Source organism: Staurois parvus, unplaced genomic scaffold, assembly GCF_062004578.1.
Source record: "Staurois parvus isolate SC_StPar_1 unplaced genomic scaffold, SC_StPar_1.0 ptg000199l, whole genome shotgun sequence".
In the NCBI taxonomy this organism is placed as follows: domain Eukaryota; kingdom Metazoa; phylum Chordata; class Amphibia; order Anura; family Ranidae; genus Staurois; species Staurois parvus.
In genome coordinates this window covers 1,359,249-1,375,315 of record NW_028317995.1, presented here as the reverse complement: position 1 = coordinate 1,375,315, position 16,067 = coordinate 1,359,249, and the positions used below count along the sequence as shown (strand labels likewise).

Sequence of the window (16,067 nt, the reverse complement as noted above, 5' to 3'; positions counted from 1 at the left end):
AAACATTTGTTGATCAGCGGCTACAGCTGCTGATCAGTGTATTCTGACAGCGCTGGGTTTTGCTGTCAGAATACAAAGTCTTGGGTAAGGGGGGCGGGGAGATTTCTCCATCCACCTTGTTTGCGTGGATAGAGGAATCTGCCCTTTTTTTTTGTCATTGAGCCCCCTGAGCTGTCTATGGCCACATTAACATTGAGACAAAATACAGGAGTAAACTATCTTTAAAATATGTACATGTTCTATAGATTTATGTGTACCTGTAAACATTCACATATTGCTTATACAATATACAGTATACAGTATATGGAGCCCTAAAGTGCTATTCAACTAATTTATCTGCTTTTGAAAAAGCTTGTAGTACTTCATTTCCCTGTGTTGTCTCCATCCTCTTACCACTTCCATATATCTGCTGAATTCCTCTACGGTCATCATCTGGAAGCTGAAAGTTCTGAGTGTCCATCCACTGATAAAATGGGGCCATGATTGCTGATGGATCATTGGAATGTTCTAAACCCAGTGCATGTCCCAGTTCATGAACGGCCACAAGAAACAGATCATTGCCTAAGTAAACAGAAGTATTAACGTATTTATTACTGATATCACCAATTCCTTTTTAATCTGTTTATCCTTCATATTGTATATACATTGCTCATTCTGAGTGTGACATTATCCTTACCATCTAAATCATCATTTCTGGAAGTCCATGGCTCTGCAGAATCAAAGTGAGTGTCTCCTCCAATACCTGGCCCAGGAAAGTATGCATGTGCCAGAAAGCCCCCTTCTCCATCAAAAGGGGTGCTGTCCCCATGGAACCCCTCAGCAAAGAAGATCATGATGTCAGCATGCTTTTCATGTCCATCTTTAATATCCACATATCGAATCTCACGGAAGTGCAGTGGAGTTACACTTTGCCAAACAGTAAAGGCTCTTCGGATGGCTTGATATGTCTCATATTCACCAACTTTAGGTGTGTAGTTCTGTATGCTGGGAGAACACAAGTGTTATACTAAAGGTAAGGCTGAAATGTAAACAAAAACAGATTCTTCTTTTAAATATATATTTTGATATACCAGAAAGTGATGTCCTTGTGCTGCCATTTTAGACCCTGGATGGCATATCTTTTCCTCCTCACGTTGGCTTTTATTTCAGTACCAAATTTATCTGGGACACCACAGCGTGGCCTTTTCATTGCCCTAAAAATAAGCAGGTATTAGTTGCTAAGAGTCAATATGACATTGTAAATAAATCTTTGTATAATTATGTGTTATTATGCACAATTGAACGGTTTTAGATGCTTGATATACACTGCCTTAATGTAAGAAGCACAAGACTGAATGTATGTTTGAGGCATACCAAAGGTGTCTCTGTAACAAATATACACACACCTACATTTGTATGATGTTTATATACTTTTAATTTATTATCAACCTCTAAAGCTAATCCAATGATCTGGACAATCTCACATTTGCAAATATACTACTAGTAAAAATAATATAAAGATAACAATACAGACCTGGCAAAAAGTTATGATGTTCCAGTAATCCTTTGTACCAGTCATATTTATACATTGATTAATGTATATGTTTTGCTTTTGGGAATCACTCCTCTAATGCTGGTACATGACTAATTTTTCATTATTGACAATATAAATTAGATAAATTAAATTGTTGCCTCAGAATCCCACTATATGTATGTTGGTTGTTAAAGCTAGGTACAGAAAATTGGGCGAACGATCGTCCAGTTTTCCTCGATGTTTTACAGCAAGTTAAACCCAAAGATGGTACTAACCATATGAAAATTCTCAAACAACAAAGGCTTTTTTTTGTTTGACATAAAAACGTTGTAGCATAGAATTTTGTTGTTTATTGTTTCTGATCATGTGCAGTCTTTCATTTTTTCATGTATGAAAACAGTACACATTAAACCAAAAATGTCACGTATGAAAAAAAACTTTAGAGTCTGCCTCTTTGGAAATTTTCATTTGGAAAGCCTGAATCGGATGTCAAAAGTTGAGTACACACTATTGTAGCATCCTCTATTGTACAAAGTTAGGTAAATTTAGTTTGGCTCACAAGTAGCTAAAGTAAGCATGTCTGTAAGGTTCAAGCTCAGCCAGGCTGGAGGGCTCTGCAGGTCAGCCCCCTGTCGCTTTCCCCTGGTTCTGGAAATTTCCAGAAACTTCTAGAAGCTACTGGGGCAGGGATCTGAATATTCATGGGAGATGTGTTCATAAATATTGAAGAACCTGACCAGTCGGGTTCATTGCAGGTAGGAGTATGGAGTGCTGAGTTGAGAATTGTGAGACCTGAAGGGGACCCTGGGGCTGGGAGCTCTGGGAAGGGATGAATGGAGCAATGTAATCAGAGGGATCTTCACCACCTTTCAATCTCATCCTGGAGACACCCTGTTGTTGCAAAGAAGGACCTGTACAGCAGGAGGCCTGAACAGTAGTCTTTGCCGAGCAGCAGGATTTCAAGGGACAACATAAGTACCTCTACTTACCACTCCCGGAGCCAACAAAGGGAGAAGTCAGCTCGATGTAATATTTAGCTAGCCTAAAAAGGGACAGTGCCACAAGTCACCTTAACCCCTGCCTTTCTCTGGGATTCACTCATAGAAGAGAGGGGTTCTGAGCAAACTGTTGGCGCTATATAAATCCTGTATAATAATAATAATAATATTTTCTATTAACCACTTGCCTACCAGGCACTTATACCCCCTTCCTTACCAGGCCAATTTTCAGCTTTCAGCGCTGCCGCACTTTGATTGACAATTGCGCCGTCATGCAACATTGTACCCATATGAAATTTTGATCATTTTTTTCTCACAAATAGAGCTTTCTTTTGGTGGTATTTAATCGCCACTGGACGCTTTACTTTTTGCGCTATAAATTAAAAAAAGTGCAAAAAATTTGAAAAAAAAAAAAAGTTTATTTGTTTCTTTTATAAAATTTTTCAAACAGGTATTTTTTCTTCTTCACTGATTTGCGTTGATGAGGCGGCACTGATGGGCACTGATAGGCGGCACTGATGGGCACTGATAGGCAGCACTAAAGGGCACTGATAGGCAGTACTAATGAGGTGGCACGGATAGGCGGCACTGATAGACAGCACTAATTAGGGGTCACGGATAGGCGGCACTGATATGCAGCACTGATAGGTGGCACTGATAGGTGACACTGATTATGGGTACTGATAGACGGCACTGACTGGCATCACTTCTGGGCACTGACTGGCGGCACTGACTGGCACAACCCCTGGGCACTGACTGGTGGCACTGACTGGCAGCACTGCTGGGCTGCACTGGTGGGCGGCACTGGTGGGCAGCACTGGTGGGTGGGCACAGGTGGGTGGCACTGGTGGGCACAGGTGGGTGGCACTGGTGGGCACAGGTGGGTGGGCACAGGTGGGTGGCACTGCTGGCACATGTAGGTGGCACTTCTGGGCACAGGTAGGTGGCACTGCAGAGTGGCACAGGTGGGGGCACTGCTGGGCACAGGTGGGGGCACTGCTGGGCACAGGTGGGGGCACTGCTGGGCATGGGTGGGCGGGACTAGTGGGCGCACTGCTGGGCGGAACTTGCGGGTGGCACTGCTGGGCACCGATCATCAGGGCACTGATCATCAGTGCCCTGATGATCGGTGCCGATCCCCGCTCTGACAACTGCCGGTTCATCGGCAGTACTTTCCTCACGATCTGACAGCGTGAGGAAAGTGCAGCCGAGAACCAGCACTTGCATTTTCCTGTGATCAGCGTGTCATTGGACACCGCTGATCACGTGGTAAAAGGCCGGTGGGATCGGCCTTTCACCACATCTCGTGATCAGCTGTGTCCGTAGGACACAGCGATCACGGAGATCGCCGGGTGCGCGCCCCCTGGGGCGCGCAGGAGAGCGCGTTCTGGGAGGACGTCATATGACGTCCACCCAGAACTAGCCGGCCGCGGTGAAGCCGTCATTCGGCTATGCGCGGTCGGCAAGTGGTTAAGGAGACTATAGGAAAGTCGAACAATTATTTTTTGTATGGAATTTTCTTCCAATGTTTTTTATAGTGTGTACCCAGCTTTACTCACCCAGATTTTTTTTTTTTAACAAAATGTACTATGTTATGCTGCTCCGATTACTGTTCAGAGCAAACAAATACATTTAGAGAAAGATACCATACCTCTCTGTTTCACTGTCCATCTTTCCAGTCACTGTCAATCCATAGAACCTTTGCATAGCAGAAATGGCTTCAGACATTGACTGTGGGGAACGTAATGTGTGAGTCCTGAGGTCACCTGGAGGCAGATAGCCATACTGCTGTAGCCAGCCCTATAAATACAGAAAAATAGGAATTTAAATCAGGACATGATGTCACACACTGAAATCTATATACAACATAAATAATTGTAATATTGTATTATTATGTAGCACTGAATTAAGCAAAGATTAGTACTACTATTATCTAACCAATGATATCTTGGCCAAAACATATTATTACGGGCAGTTATATAGTGCTGACAATGTATGCTGCACTTTACATACTGTGCATTCACATCAGACCTGCCCTCAATGAGCTTACAATCTAAGATCTCTATTTTACATGCACACACACATACCAAGGCCAATTTAGACAGGAGCTGATCAGTCTATCAGCATATTTTTGGAATGTAGGAGGTAACCAGCGTACCTGGAGGAAACACATGCAAGTACAGAGTGAACAGAAACCCCATGCAGATAGTGTCCTGACTGGGATTCAAACCAGGGACTGCAGTGCTGCAGGGCAGAAGGGCTAACCTCTAAACCACTGTGTTGACCAACATACACTCACAGGCCACTTTATTAGGTATACTTGTTCAATTGCTTGATAATACAAATTGCTAAGCAGCCAAACACATGGCAGCAACTCAATGCATGAAGTTTAAACTGAGCATCAGAATGGGGAAGAAAGGGGATTTAAGTGACAATGAACGTGGCATGTTTGTTGGGGCCAGGTGGGCTAAGTGGGCTAAGTATTTCAAATATTGCTGATCTCCTGGGATTTTCACACACAACCATCTCTAGGGTTTACAGAGAATGGTCTGAAAAAGAGAAACTATCCAGTGAGCGGCAGTTGTGTGGACGAAAATGCCTTGTTGATGTCAGAGGTCAGAGGAGAATGCGCAGACTGGTTGCTGCGACATTCAGATGGTAGGGTCAAACAGGGCCGTGGATAAGGGGGTACCACCAGTCCTCCTGTACAGGGCCCAGGCCAGCAGAGGGGACCAGGCAGCTGGATGAATCAAATGTGGGAAGGAAGGGTGATCGCCACGATGGGGGGGGGGGATTACTGGAACAGATCACCTGTATGGCTTTCTCAGCAGCAGCTGAAATCTGGCTTTCAGCTGCTGCAGAGAGCCATACAGGGTTTCCATTCTGTTTCCAGTAATTTCCCCCCTGCTGCACCCATAACCCTCTCTGTGCACCATACATTTCCCCCTGCTGCCCAGGTCCCCGTTTGTGCCCCCACAGTGCTGCTGGCTTACCTCCACTCCTTACCATCTACAGCTGCAAGCACACAATAGGATCCTACAGGACAGAGAATAGGGGAAGGGTCCGGTAAACATGTCACATTTACTAGCCCCTTCCTTTCCTGAATGAATGAGTGATCCGTACCAATCACTTACTGTGTCCATTCATAACTGAAGCATAGTAAACTGTGTTCTTTTTTTTGGGGGGGGGGTTGGTCAGGTTGGCTGTACAGGGCCCCGTGGTTTCTAACAGCAGCCCTGGGGTCAAAATTTGGGGTAAGCAACATGAAAGCATGGATCCATCCTACTTTGCATCATTGGCTCAGGCTGGAGGTGGTGGTGCAACTATGTGGATATTTTCTTGGCACTAGCAAAGTGTACCTAATAAAAGCAGCTAGTTAATGTATTTCTTTGTATGATTTCTTATCATTCACAAAAAAGGGATTAGGTTGTCTTCTGTAACATATTGGAAGATCTCTACAATAGATATCAAGCACTTTAAATCTGTTGTGTGTTTTGCATAAACAGTGCTGTGCATGGACATGCTTCTTTGTGTATCACAACCATGCATTTAAATCCAAGGTTACTAAAACCATGGGGCTTGAAGTGGATTCTCTTCGGTGCAGATATGCAGCAATGAAAGAATGGAACATTTTTTGGCAAGCCATAGGAAATTTTTTTCCTATTTGGCAGGGAGTGCTATATGGACTCCACAAGCAGGAAAAAAGACCTCTACGCAGCTGTGAATGTGAGGTCAGCGAGCTCACTCCCACCTTACACATCTGGAAGAGGGTGTGCATGAATAAGGAAATAGAACAGCACACCCAATCAGCTCCTGGTTCTTTGTTCTGTTTCTGATTTCCATCTAGTTCAACTAATTGGAAAAATTCCCACACAGCACATAAATGTAAACAAAGAGAACAGTGTATTTATTGGAAACATACTAAGAGATGACTACAGCATTTCAAACATCATCATTTTGCCAACTCCCTCTGTATAACCAACACATATTTTGCCACAAGACCAGCATGGTCAACCTGTAGCCAGTATTCCTATAGAGGAACAGCTTCAATTTACCGTGTCAGCTAGCATATCTCTGGATATTTATTTATTTATTACAGGTATTTATCTAGCACTGCCAATTTGCTCAGTGATTTATACACTATATTGCCAAAAGTATTGGGACACCCCTCCAAATCATTGGATTCAGGTGTTCCAATCACCTCCATGGTCACAGATGTATAAAATCAAGCACCTAGGCATGCAGACTGCTTCTACAAACATTTGTGAAAGAATGGGTCGCTCTCAGGAGCTCAGTGAATTCAAGCGTGGTACTGTGATAGGTTACCACCTGTGCAATAAGTCCATCTGTGAAATTTCCTTGTTACTAAATATTCCACGGTCAACTGTTAGTTGTATTAAAACAAAGTGGAAGCAACTGGGAACAACAGCAACTCAGCCATGAAGTGGTAGGCCATGTAAAATGACAGAGTGGGGTCAGCGCATGCGTGTGCAGAAGTCGTCAACTGGCGACAGAGTCAATAAACGTCCTCCAAACTTCATGTGGCCTTCAGATTAGCACAACAACAGTGCATAGAGAGCTTCATAGAATGGGTTTCCATGGCCGAGCAGCTACATCCAAGCCTTACATCACCAAGTACAATGCAAAGCGTCGGATGCAGTGGTGTAAAGCACGCACGTTTTGTGAATATCCAGCCCAGTTGAACATTTACTTGATTCATCTCATATTTATTCCCCTGGGGGTGCTGATTGCTCAGCCGGGCATTTGTTTTACATCATTTTATACTGTTTTTATTGATTTTCACACTTTATGCTTTATTTCAGCCGGGTATTTATTATAGCTCGGCCAGGTGTTTACTGCCATTGTGATCATGCTTTATTTCTGATATACATTTCACATATTTCACTGTTTTTGTTGTTTTTTACACTTTATTCTTCAGCTCAGATGGGTGTTTGTTATAGGCTGGCCAAGTGTGTATTGCTACTTGATTTTGGTTTATTTTGTATGTTCCACATATCATTTGGATTTAGTGGCTCAGCCAGTTTTTGTTTTATTATTTACTATTGACCTTGTTTCACAGATTTATTCTATTACACATTGGGTTTGATGCTCAGGAGGGTGTTTATTTATTATTAGTGTATTTTCTTGGGTTGCTAGGGGGCAGCGCAGCACTATTCTTGGGGTGTAAAGCATGTCATCACTGGGCTCTAGAGAAGTGGAGACGTGTTCTTTGGAGTGACGAATCATGCTTCTCTGTATGGCAATCCAACGGATGTGTCTACATTTGGCGGTTACCAGGAGAACGGTACTTGCCTGAATTCATTGTGCCAAGTGTAAAATTTGGTGGAGGGGTATTATGGTGTGGGGTTGTCTTGCAGGGGTTGGGCTTGGCCCCTTAGTTCCAGTGAAGGGAACTCTTATTATTGGCTATAATTGTAATATCTGTAAAAAGAAAGCATGGCTACTTATAAAGGTGATGATAAAAGGATGGCTAGTACAGAACATTGATGTGACAGATTGGCAGGAAAAAGGTTGAACAAAGGTTTTTGAAAGGGGATGATGGAAAGTAAGGGGGGGGGGTGATAAATTGCTTGAATATGGAAAAAAGGTGATAGATACAGTAGTTTGTGACTAATAGCTGCAAAGTGCAGAGTGTTGTTTGCCTACTTATGGCTACCAGTGACAAAGAGGGGAAAAGGTTGGTTTGGCTATGTTAAGGTGTGATGGATTGGCTGAAACATTAAATGATAAATTATTTATGGTTGTAAAAGATGTATTGTAATATGTACATTATAGTACATGGCTCCCATCCAGTACATGCTGGATTTTGCCCATTGTGTTATACTATGAATACTGGAACATCATCTTGCAGTGATTGAGTGTGGCCTCCAATTTATGTCAATTGATGGTTTCTTCATTATGTTGTATGCATTATGTTTTATAACCGAGAACTATAAATTCTGTTATTACATGCTGGACTACTGGTATCTAGAAGTGGTATATCAGTAAATTGCAGGGTTAAATACATTCATATTGATTGAATGAAGTCTAACTCACATGCTCATACCTCAGAGCTAAATGAGAGCGTTCATGATATGAATATAAAGAATTTAAGCACTGTCTCATTTCACTGATTTTAGGTTTGCATCAGTAACCATATGGTGGGTAGAAGGGAAAAGAAGAGTGTGCTCAATAATAGTTTTCCTGGGTATGAAGGAGAGCCATTACTCAGGATAGGTTATGGATATGATGACACTTGTAATTCTAATACAGCTTCTAGGCCCACTGGTAGTCTATCCCTGCTATAGAACAATGTTTTTGGAATTCTTTTATCTTGCACAGGAGCCTTCTAATGCCTTTGAAGGTCATGGAAACCTGGGCACAGTTTAACCACTCAGGATTATGTTTAAAAATCACTTCTCTAGTTCAGTTATCTTTGAAACATGATGTGCAAACCAAAAAAATAATCTGAAATTATTATTAACTTGGAGATCAGTGGGGAAGAGTATTGACAGCTGTGCATTTTGTGCAGTATAGTCATTAAAATAAAGCTGCCAAATTAAACCACGTTCCTCAGTCTTTAATCCACAAATAATGAGAAACATGAGATATTGAGGCTTTCCCTTATTTGAAGTGGGAACATTGACAATTCTAAAGGCACACACATTGCTGTATCTGCTGTTGTGATCATCTAATGTTCTGTCTGCAAAAAGAGCAGCTAAAAAGACATTAAACTTGAATGGGTTTAAAATACATTTATCATTCTTGATGGCTTCAATATCACTCTAAAAAAGGAGAAATTCTAAAAAAAACAACAACATGTAACAGTCCTAAAAAAAAATTAGCACAATAGTAACTGTCATTACAGACTTTAGTTCACCTTATTTGACATAGCATTGTACAGTACCGGAAGAGTGGAGAAAACAATCTGAAGATGTGAATGATGTCAGAGAAGGATGGGAAGTGCATGTCAGTTCCTTCTTGGCTCCACTTTAAGCCAGTGTTATTCTGTATATGTGAATTTTACTTGGCAAGTATGCCTGTAATATTCTTACTGTAAGCAGCATAATTATTAGTCATCTAATGGTGGCAGTCCTCATTCAACTACATTTCATAATAGGCTAATAAAGTTGCTAGGTGGAGCTACAAGATGAAACCATATTTATTTATTTATTCATTTTAAGCAAAGTGGGAGAGGCAGGGAGAAATTAACCAAATTGTAATACAGTGTGAGCACACAATTGAAAAAAATTAACTTGTAGCAGCTGTTATATATAATCCTGAGCATGCTTGTCATTATGTTGTTTTTTTTTTATTTTATTTTTTTATTTTAATGTTGGTCATTTTAATTCCCCTAATTTTACCCACAAAACAACAACAAGGACATACCTGTACAGTGTTTTTTTTGCATTTTGCATGAACGCAGTGCATGCCATTTATCATGATTTTGTATGGATCACGTTCACGTCTATGCAGTTTTTGTGTTTATTGGAAAGGGTCAGGGACTTTTTTTCCCGCAGCAGTTTGCATTTTTAGTCCAATAGACCTCAATGGAACCGCATATAAAATGCAAGTGCTGCATTTTGCGTGCGTTTTTGACGTATTTTTGTCATGTTTTTGATGTGTTTTGTGTTTTTAATCTTCTCAGCAACAAGTTGGCCAAGAATAAATGCATAAAAATGCAAACCACATCAAAAACGCATGTGCAAAACGCACGGCAAAAACGGATCAAACACAAACTGCATAGGTGTGAACCTATTTCAAAACATCTGCATGTTAATAACCAATGCAATGATGTTGCGTTTAACAATTATTGTTCATAGTACGATATTATCAATTGTGATTATCTGCTTTCCTAGGGAACAGACTCTAAAATACAACTGGATCCAAGAAAGGCAATATCTCTATATGAATCTCCAAGGAAATGTCAATAACAGAGGCCAGGTCACTTTAGGATCCATATTAGATATATTGGCTGTCATTGATGAATACCAATGTGTATAGCAATGTTGTAAAAAGCTTCTTACCAATACCCTGAACAACAATAAAGACCACTTTGACTAAAAGGTTGACATACATTTCAGCAGTTCACTGCATAAGAGTTAATGGATCTAGATTAATGAGTCTTTGTCATCTCTCTTCATTCCCCCAAGGCCAAGAGCTTCTTTTGGAAGGAAAATTACCACTAATATCCCTTGAAGCTTCATCTGCATACAAATTCTACAACACAACAGGAAAACCCCAACATTATCTAAGGATAATAACCATAAAGAAACACAGGTGCATAAGATGTTCATGGAGAAATATGAATCTCCTCTAATTGGGAAATATATGAAAAAAAATCTGAAAATATAATACATTTACAAAGTGAAAATGAGAACCAAAAAAACATGAAATTCTGCATATAAATATGTATGTGATGTACTTAATAGAGCTGCAGTCCTATTCTGGAAATACAAAAACACAAGATCACCACTCCCAGTAATAATTCTAGAGGTCAGGTAGAGGTCTGAATGATAGGTCCACAGGCAGGACATGGAAAACCATGACCTATATGGAAAACATACTCTTGGCAATTTTGTGCAAAGTAGAACTGGGCCCTCCCTGATAAGGCAGATGATTAGGTGATTCAAGAACCCTGGAGTTTTAAATAGTGGTAATAGAGAAACTAGTGTAAACCTGTTATAAGAAAACCATGGAGGATATTACTGCTGACCATACTTTAAAACATTAGCTCCATGGCTGTCTAGCTGACCTTCTAGATTTGATACTTTGACCTAGAAAATGTATGCAGATAAGAACAAGTATTAAAGCCCATCTTCAGTTTGAGCACTAAAGCCGACTATACATGGACTGAAACTCGGCCGGTTCAGTGGGGACCAAAGGAATTTCATTCCATGTATGGACACCCTGGTTGTACAGAAGTTGATCTAGCTTCTGTACAACCACCCTGTAGAGTTTTGCTGCTGGCTATAACCACAACACTGATCATTGTGCTCTGATGGCGGGGAGGGCTCCCTGTCTTGAGAACACAATACCTCAGCGGGAGTAATTTACCCATCCACCTTGATTTGTGCATGGAGGAATTGGCACATCTTTCTTTTGTTCAACCTACTGCTTGAACAAAAAAATGTATAATATATGGCCTGCCTTAATGTAAAAAACACTCCTTGGCAGCTTTAAAAAACAACAAAGCAACTACAGTTGCTATACTTACCTGCTCTTCAGTGCTGTCCCCGGTAGACTCACTGATCCAGCAATGCTGTGCCACTCCTCTTTCGGATTGAATGACACCCATCATCCTTTCTTGCCCTCTCCCTCTCTTTTTTTTTTCTCTCTCTTATCTCTCACTCTACTGGCTCTCCCGCAGGGACAATTTACGATTTGCCCCACGTATTTCTTGGTTCAATTATATACTTTGTGCATTTCATATGCTACTACTCCTCTCGCCAATGCCTGATTTCAGGCAATAGGTGTATGGATTCCTCACGCTGATTTATTGATACTATATGGTTAATGTATTTTTTGACATATCATCTACTTTGTCATTTGTTACAGGTATATTATTCTGTGCATGGCCGCTTTCGATCTGTTGGCTCTGGTTATATCTTTGTCTGTACACATGACAGTGGTTGCGATTGTATTTTCTAAAATAAAAAAAGTTTCAATAAAAATGTATTGAAAGGAATGACACCCATTATCATTCAACCCACTTTCCTTGACCCCAGCTTTTCAAGGCTCTGCCCACCAGCCTGGACTCCCAGAAAAATGCTGCATAGAGCAGGGTCATGTGATTACATAGCAGGACTCTCTGTAGCATGAAGGATGCGCCCACTCCCCAGAAAGAAAAGGACGAAGAGGCCCAATGACCAGACTTCAAACACCTGGAAAAAAGGTAGATGCGGTGCCACTTCTCTTTCAGGTTGAATGACACCCATGGTCATTCAACCCACTTCCTGTGATCCCAGGTGGTCAAGGCTCTGCCCATTGAGCAGTATCATGTCATTATGCAGCATAGCTCTCTGTAGCATTAAGGATGTGCTCACTGCCCAGGAGCAAAAGGGTGAGGAGGCCCAAAGACCAGACTGCAGACACCTGGAAAAAAGGCCAATAAAGAGAATGTTTTTAAAGGTTCTGGGGATGCTTCAACATGGGTGGGCAGACCTGGGGTTGGGCTTCAAAGTTAGGAAATTATTATTATTATCATCATAACAACCAATAAAATAGAATTTTCTACAGATGGTCAACAATGGCAGCCTTCATACTACTCTCATGTTTTTTTTTTTTACTTTAAACAGTCTATTAGAACTATCAAGGAAAACTTGAAACATTAAAAAATAAAACTTTGTCAGACCATTGTCTAAAGTGACTAGTTCTATTTAATTGCTGTTAGTTAAGCCACACTTCAACAAATGTGATATCACAAATGAAAACATAATGTCTAATGTGAAATTATTACAACTAGACTGGGAATAAGTACTATTGATATATGCTAGGCAACATATTATGATGTAAGTGTAAGTAGATGAATGCAAAGGCCTACATGTGAAGTATGGCAGTCCATTGGCAGGTTGGGAGTTAACAGCGAGATTATTGCCTCTTCAAAGAGATGTTGTTGGGGGATGATCCTGATGCTGTATATATCTCCCCAGAGGCTACATATAATGGATGTGAAACTTCAAAGTGTGTGTGGGGGAGGGATGGTTATGGTGCTGGGCATAAAGGAAGCCGTTTAAAGTTACAGGAAAACCTTATACAGATGCAGGACAGGCAAGAAGGGGCCAGTAGGAAAGGGAAGAGAGAAGATGTTGTTGAAACTAGTGAAGATACTGTCACATGATGAGTTGCACAAGCTGTACAATTTAAGTTTTGCGCAATCGCCCACTTTCATCCAGATACACTTCATTGTAAATAATAGTACAATGTGTACAGCGCTACAAGAAAACAGTTGTCTCTTTTTCCATCCCAACACATGTATTGGTTTTATTATATAGTGCCAATACATTATGTCATTCTTTAATGAGTGAATATAACTATTTAGACTCTGCCCCTAAAGAAAGTCATGATCTAATGTTCCTATTATGCACATAGACACTGTGGGACAAACTCCATCCAGATATTGTTCCTGAAGGAATACAAACACAATACCCAGGTCCCAGAACCAAAACAAAAAATGTCACTTAGCCGCTCTGCTAATGCACATCAGATGGTAGATCTGAAGAACTGGAAAGTAGGGCTCAAACTTTACCTTTAACCATTTTGACCTCCTGTACACTGCTGCTCCTAAACGTGAGTTTAGGAGCTTTTGGCATTTTTTTGCCAAAGCCACTGAACTCAACTCAGTAAAAGCCTGTGTGTCCATGTACAGATAAGCTTTTACCAGAGGTTAACAGCAGCAGAGTTTAAAGGCAGTTATTTATTAATTTCAGGTACTTATATAGCGCTGTCAATTTACGCAGCGCTTTACATACATATATTGTACATTCACATCAGTCCCTAACCCTCAAGGGGTGTACAATCTAAGGTCCCTAACTTACATTCATACATACATATACTAGGGACAATTTAGACAGGATCCAATTCACCTACCAGCATGTCTTTGGAGTGTGAGAGGAAACCAGAGTACCCGGAGGAAACCCTCGCAGGCACAGGGAGAACATGCAAACTCCACGGCACCACCTGTCTGGAGTTTGCATGTTCTCCCTGTGCCTGCGTGGGTTTCCTCCGGAGTTAAAAAGTTCCTCTCCTGAACACATACGATTTACATTCAGGAGAGCAACATTTTTCCCAAAAATTGCTAAGGGCTCATGGACACATGAACTCACATAGTCATTAAACTCTCCTGGCAGCAGAAAACCTCTAAACGCATCAAAAACACAGATAAACACGGTACCGCGTTTACCCGTGTTTAGCACTTGGATGTTTATTCATTTGCTTTGCCAGAGTATTTTCCATTGACTACTATATAAATATAAGTAAGAACATATAAACAATGCCAATATACTGTAACTTTTATGTGTACTTGCATATATTGTATCCCTGATGAAGAGGGAGAGTCCAAACCCCTGAAATGTGTTGTCTTTCTTTCTACTGATCATTTAATAAAACATTGCTTTGGACATTCAGGTGTGGCACTCCTGTTTTCTGTATAGATGAAGCAATAAAAAACAGACATTATTAAAAATGTTTTGTGGGTACTTGTATATGTTTGGGGAGGTGTATAATGGGATGGGTGCTTCTTCTTATAATGCTAATTGGATGCATTAGTGAGGCAATGAAGGTTGCAAATTCTGGAAAGCACGTGCAAGAAAATAAAATAATCATTAATTGATTAGTGGGTCCCTTCTAATTCTAACCCAAAAGTGTAAATGTGTCCTAAAGAAGGAGATCCTGTTGCTCATCAAACTATATTCGATTATGAACATATCTAAAAGACCTGAACATTTGTCACCAAGTCGAACATCCAACTTATTTACTATCCAGCATAAACGTTCTACAAGTTGTAAAGCAGTATCATGCACTGATACATTATAACAACCCATTGATTGTGGGGTTTTTCAGTGTACTGCATCTACCTCTACATTTTCTTTCCTACTTATACCTCTCATTGATTTTCCACTGCTGTCCATCACTGTCTTCATCCTGCTCCACTAATCCCCAACTATTAATTGCTGTGTGTCCCATGTGCTTTGTATTCATCTGCTTATGGATGAGAAGCCTTGTTTTCAGCTCATCCTTGGTGACTTCCTGACATAGAGCAACTATCATACTAAGCAGTTTTGTCAGGATAGGGGGGTTTAGTTTTGCATTGCATACCAGCACATTATGAAAGACTTACCTGAAAATTAAGCCTCCAGTGGAACGCTGTCTTCCTTCCGGGTTCGCGGACTGCGGCCGTTTGACTGGCTGAGCCGCAGTGACATCACTCCTATGCATGCATGCAGGAGCCTCGGCCGTGGCATGGCTCTTTCAATGGACGGCACACCGTCCATTGAGAGTGCAGCACGTATGCGCCAGTGACATCATTGGCACTGCTTAGTAAATATCTCCTAAACAGTGTATGTTTGGGAGATATTTACAGTACCTACAGGTAAGCCTTATTAAAGGCATAACTGTAGGTAAAACAAAGACTTTACTACCACTTTAACTGGCTTCTAGTTTGACCTTTGCTAGTTTCAGCTTGTATTAAGCTTCCACCACAGGTGCTTGTTTCCTCAGTCAACACAGTTAGTGTTGATGGGGGAATCCCTCCCACAGTGCCACTGTGGTCTGCCAGTGGGAAAAACACAATGATAACCGCCGGTGGCTAAAGCCACCAGCAGTGGTCGCATGATAAAAAGCCAACAGACTGGTTGTACTGAAGTCAACTGATGGAACAAATTCAGTACAGCAAAGCGAAATAAAAACGAGAAGCGCACAAACCTTGCGCATTACCTCAGTAAACAGAAGTTTATTAAAAAGAAAGGTACTCACAAACAGCAGCTCTGATGAAGAAGGTCTGGCCTTCGAAACGCGTCAGTGAACTGAGTGCTTACCCCCATGATGGGACTCTCACT

General features: G+C 41.1%; 1 protein-coding gene across 1 annotated transcript in view; it reads right to left on the bottom strand.

Annotated features, from left to right (window-relative positions):
* MMP14 (matrix metallopeptidase 14) overlaps window positions 1–16,067 on the bottom strand; it is a 50,509-nt gene that overhangs the window by 6,776 nt on the left and 27,666 nt on the right. Inside the window, exons 2-5 of the mRNA XM_089678186.1 lie at window positions 4,163–4,311; window positions 1,071–1,193; window positions 677–984; window positions 394–561 (exon numbers count right to left, since the gene is read on the bottom strand). Coding sequence (XP_089534312.1) covers window positions 394–561; window positions 677–984; window positions 1,071–1,193; window positions 4,163–4,311 — 748 coding nt within the window. The remainder of the gene's footprint in view (window positions 1–393; window positions 562–676; window positions 985–1,070; window positions 1,194–4,162; window positions 4,312–16,067) is intronic.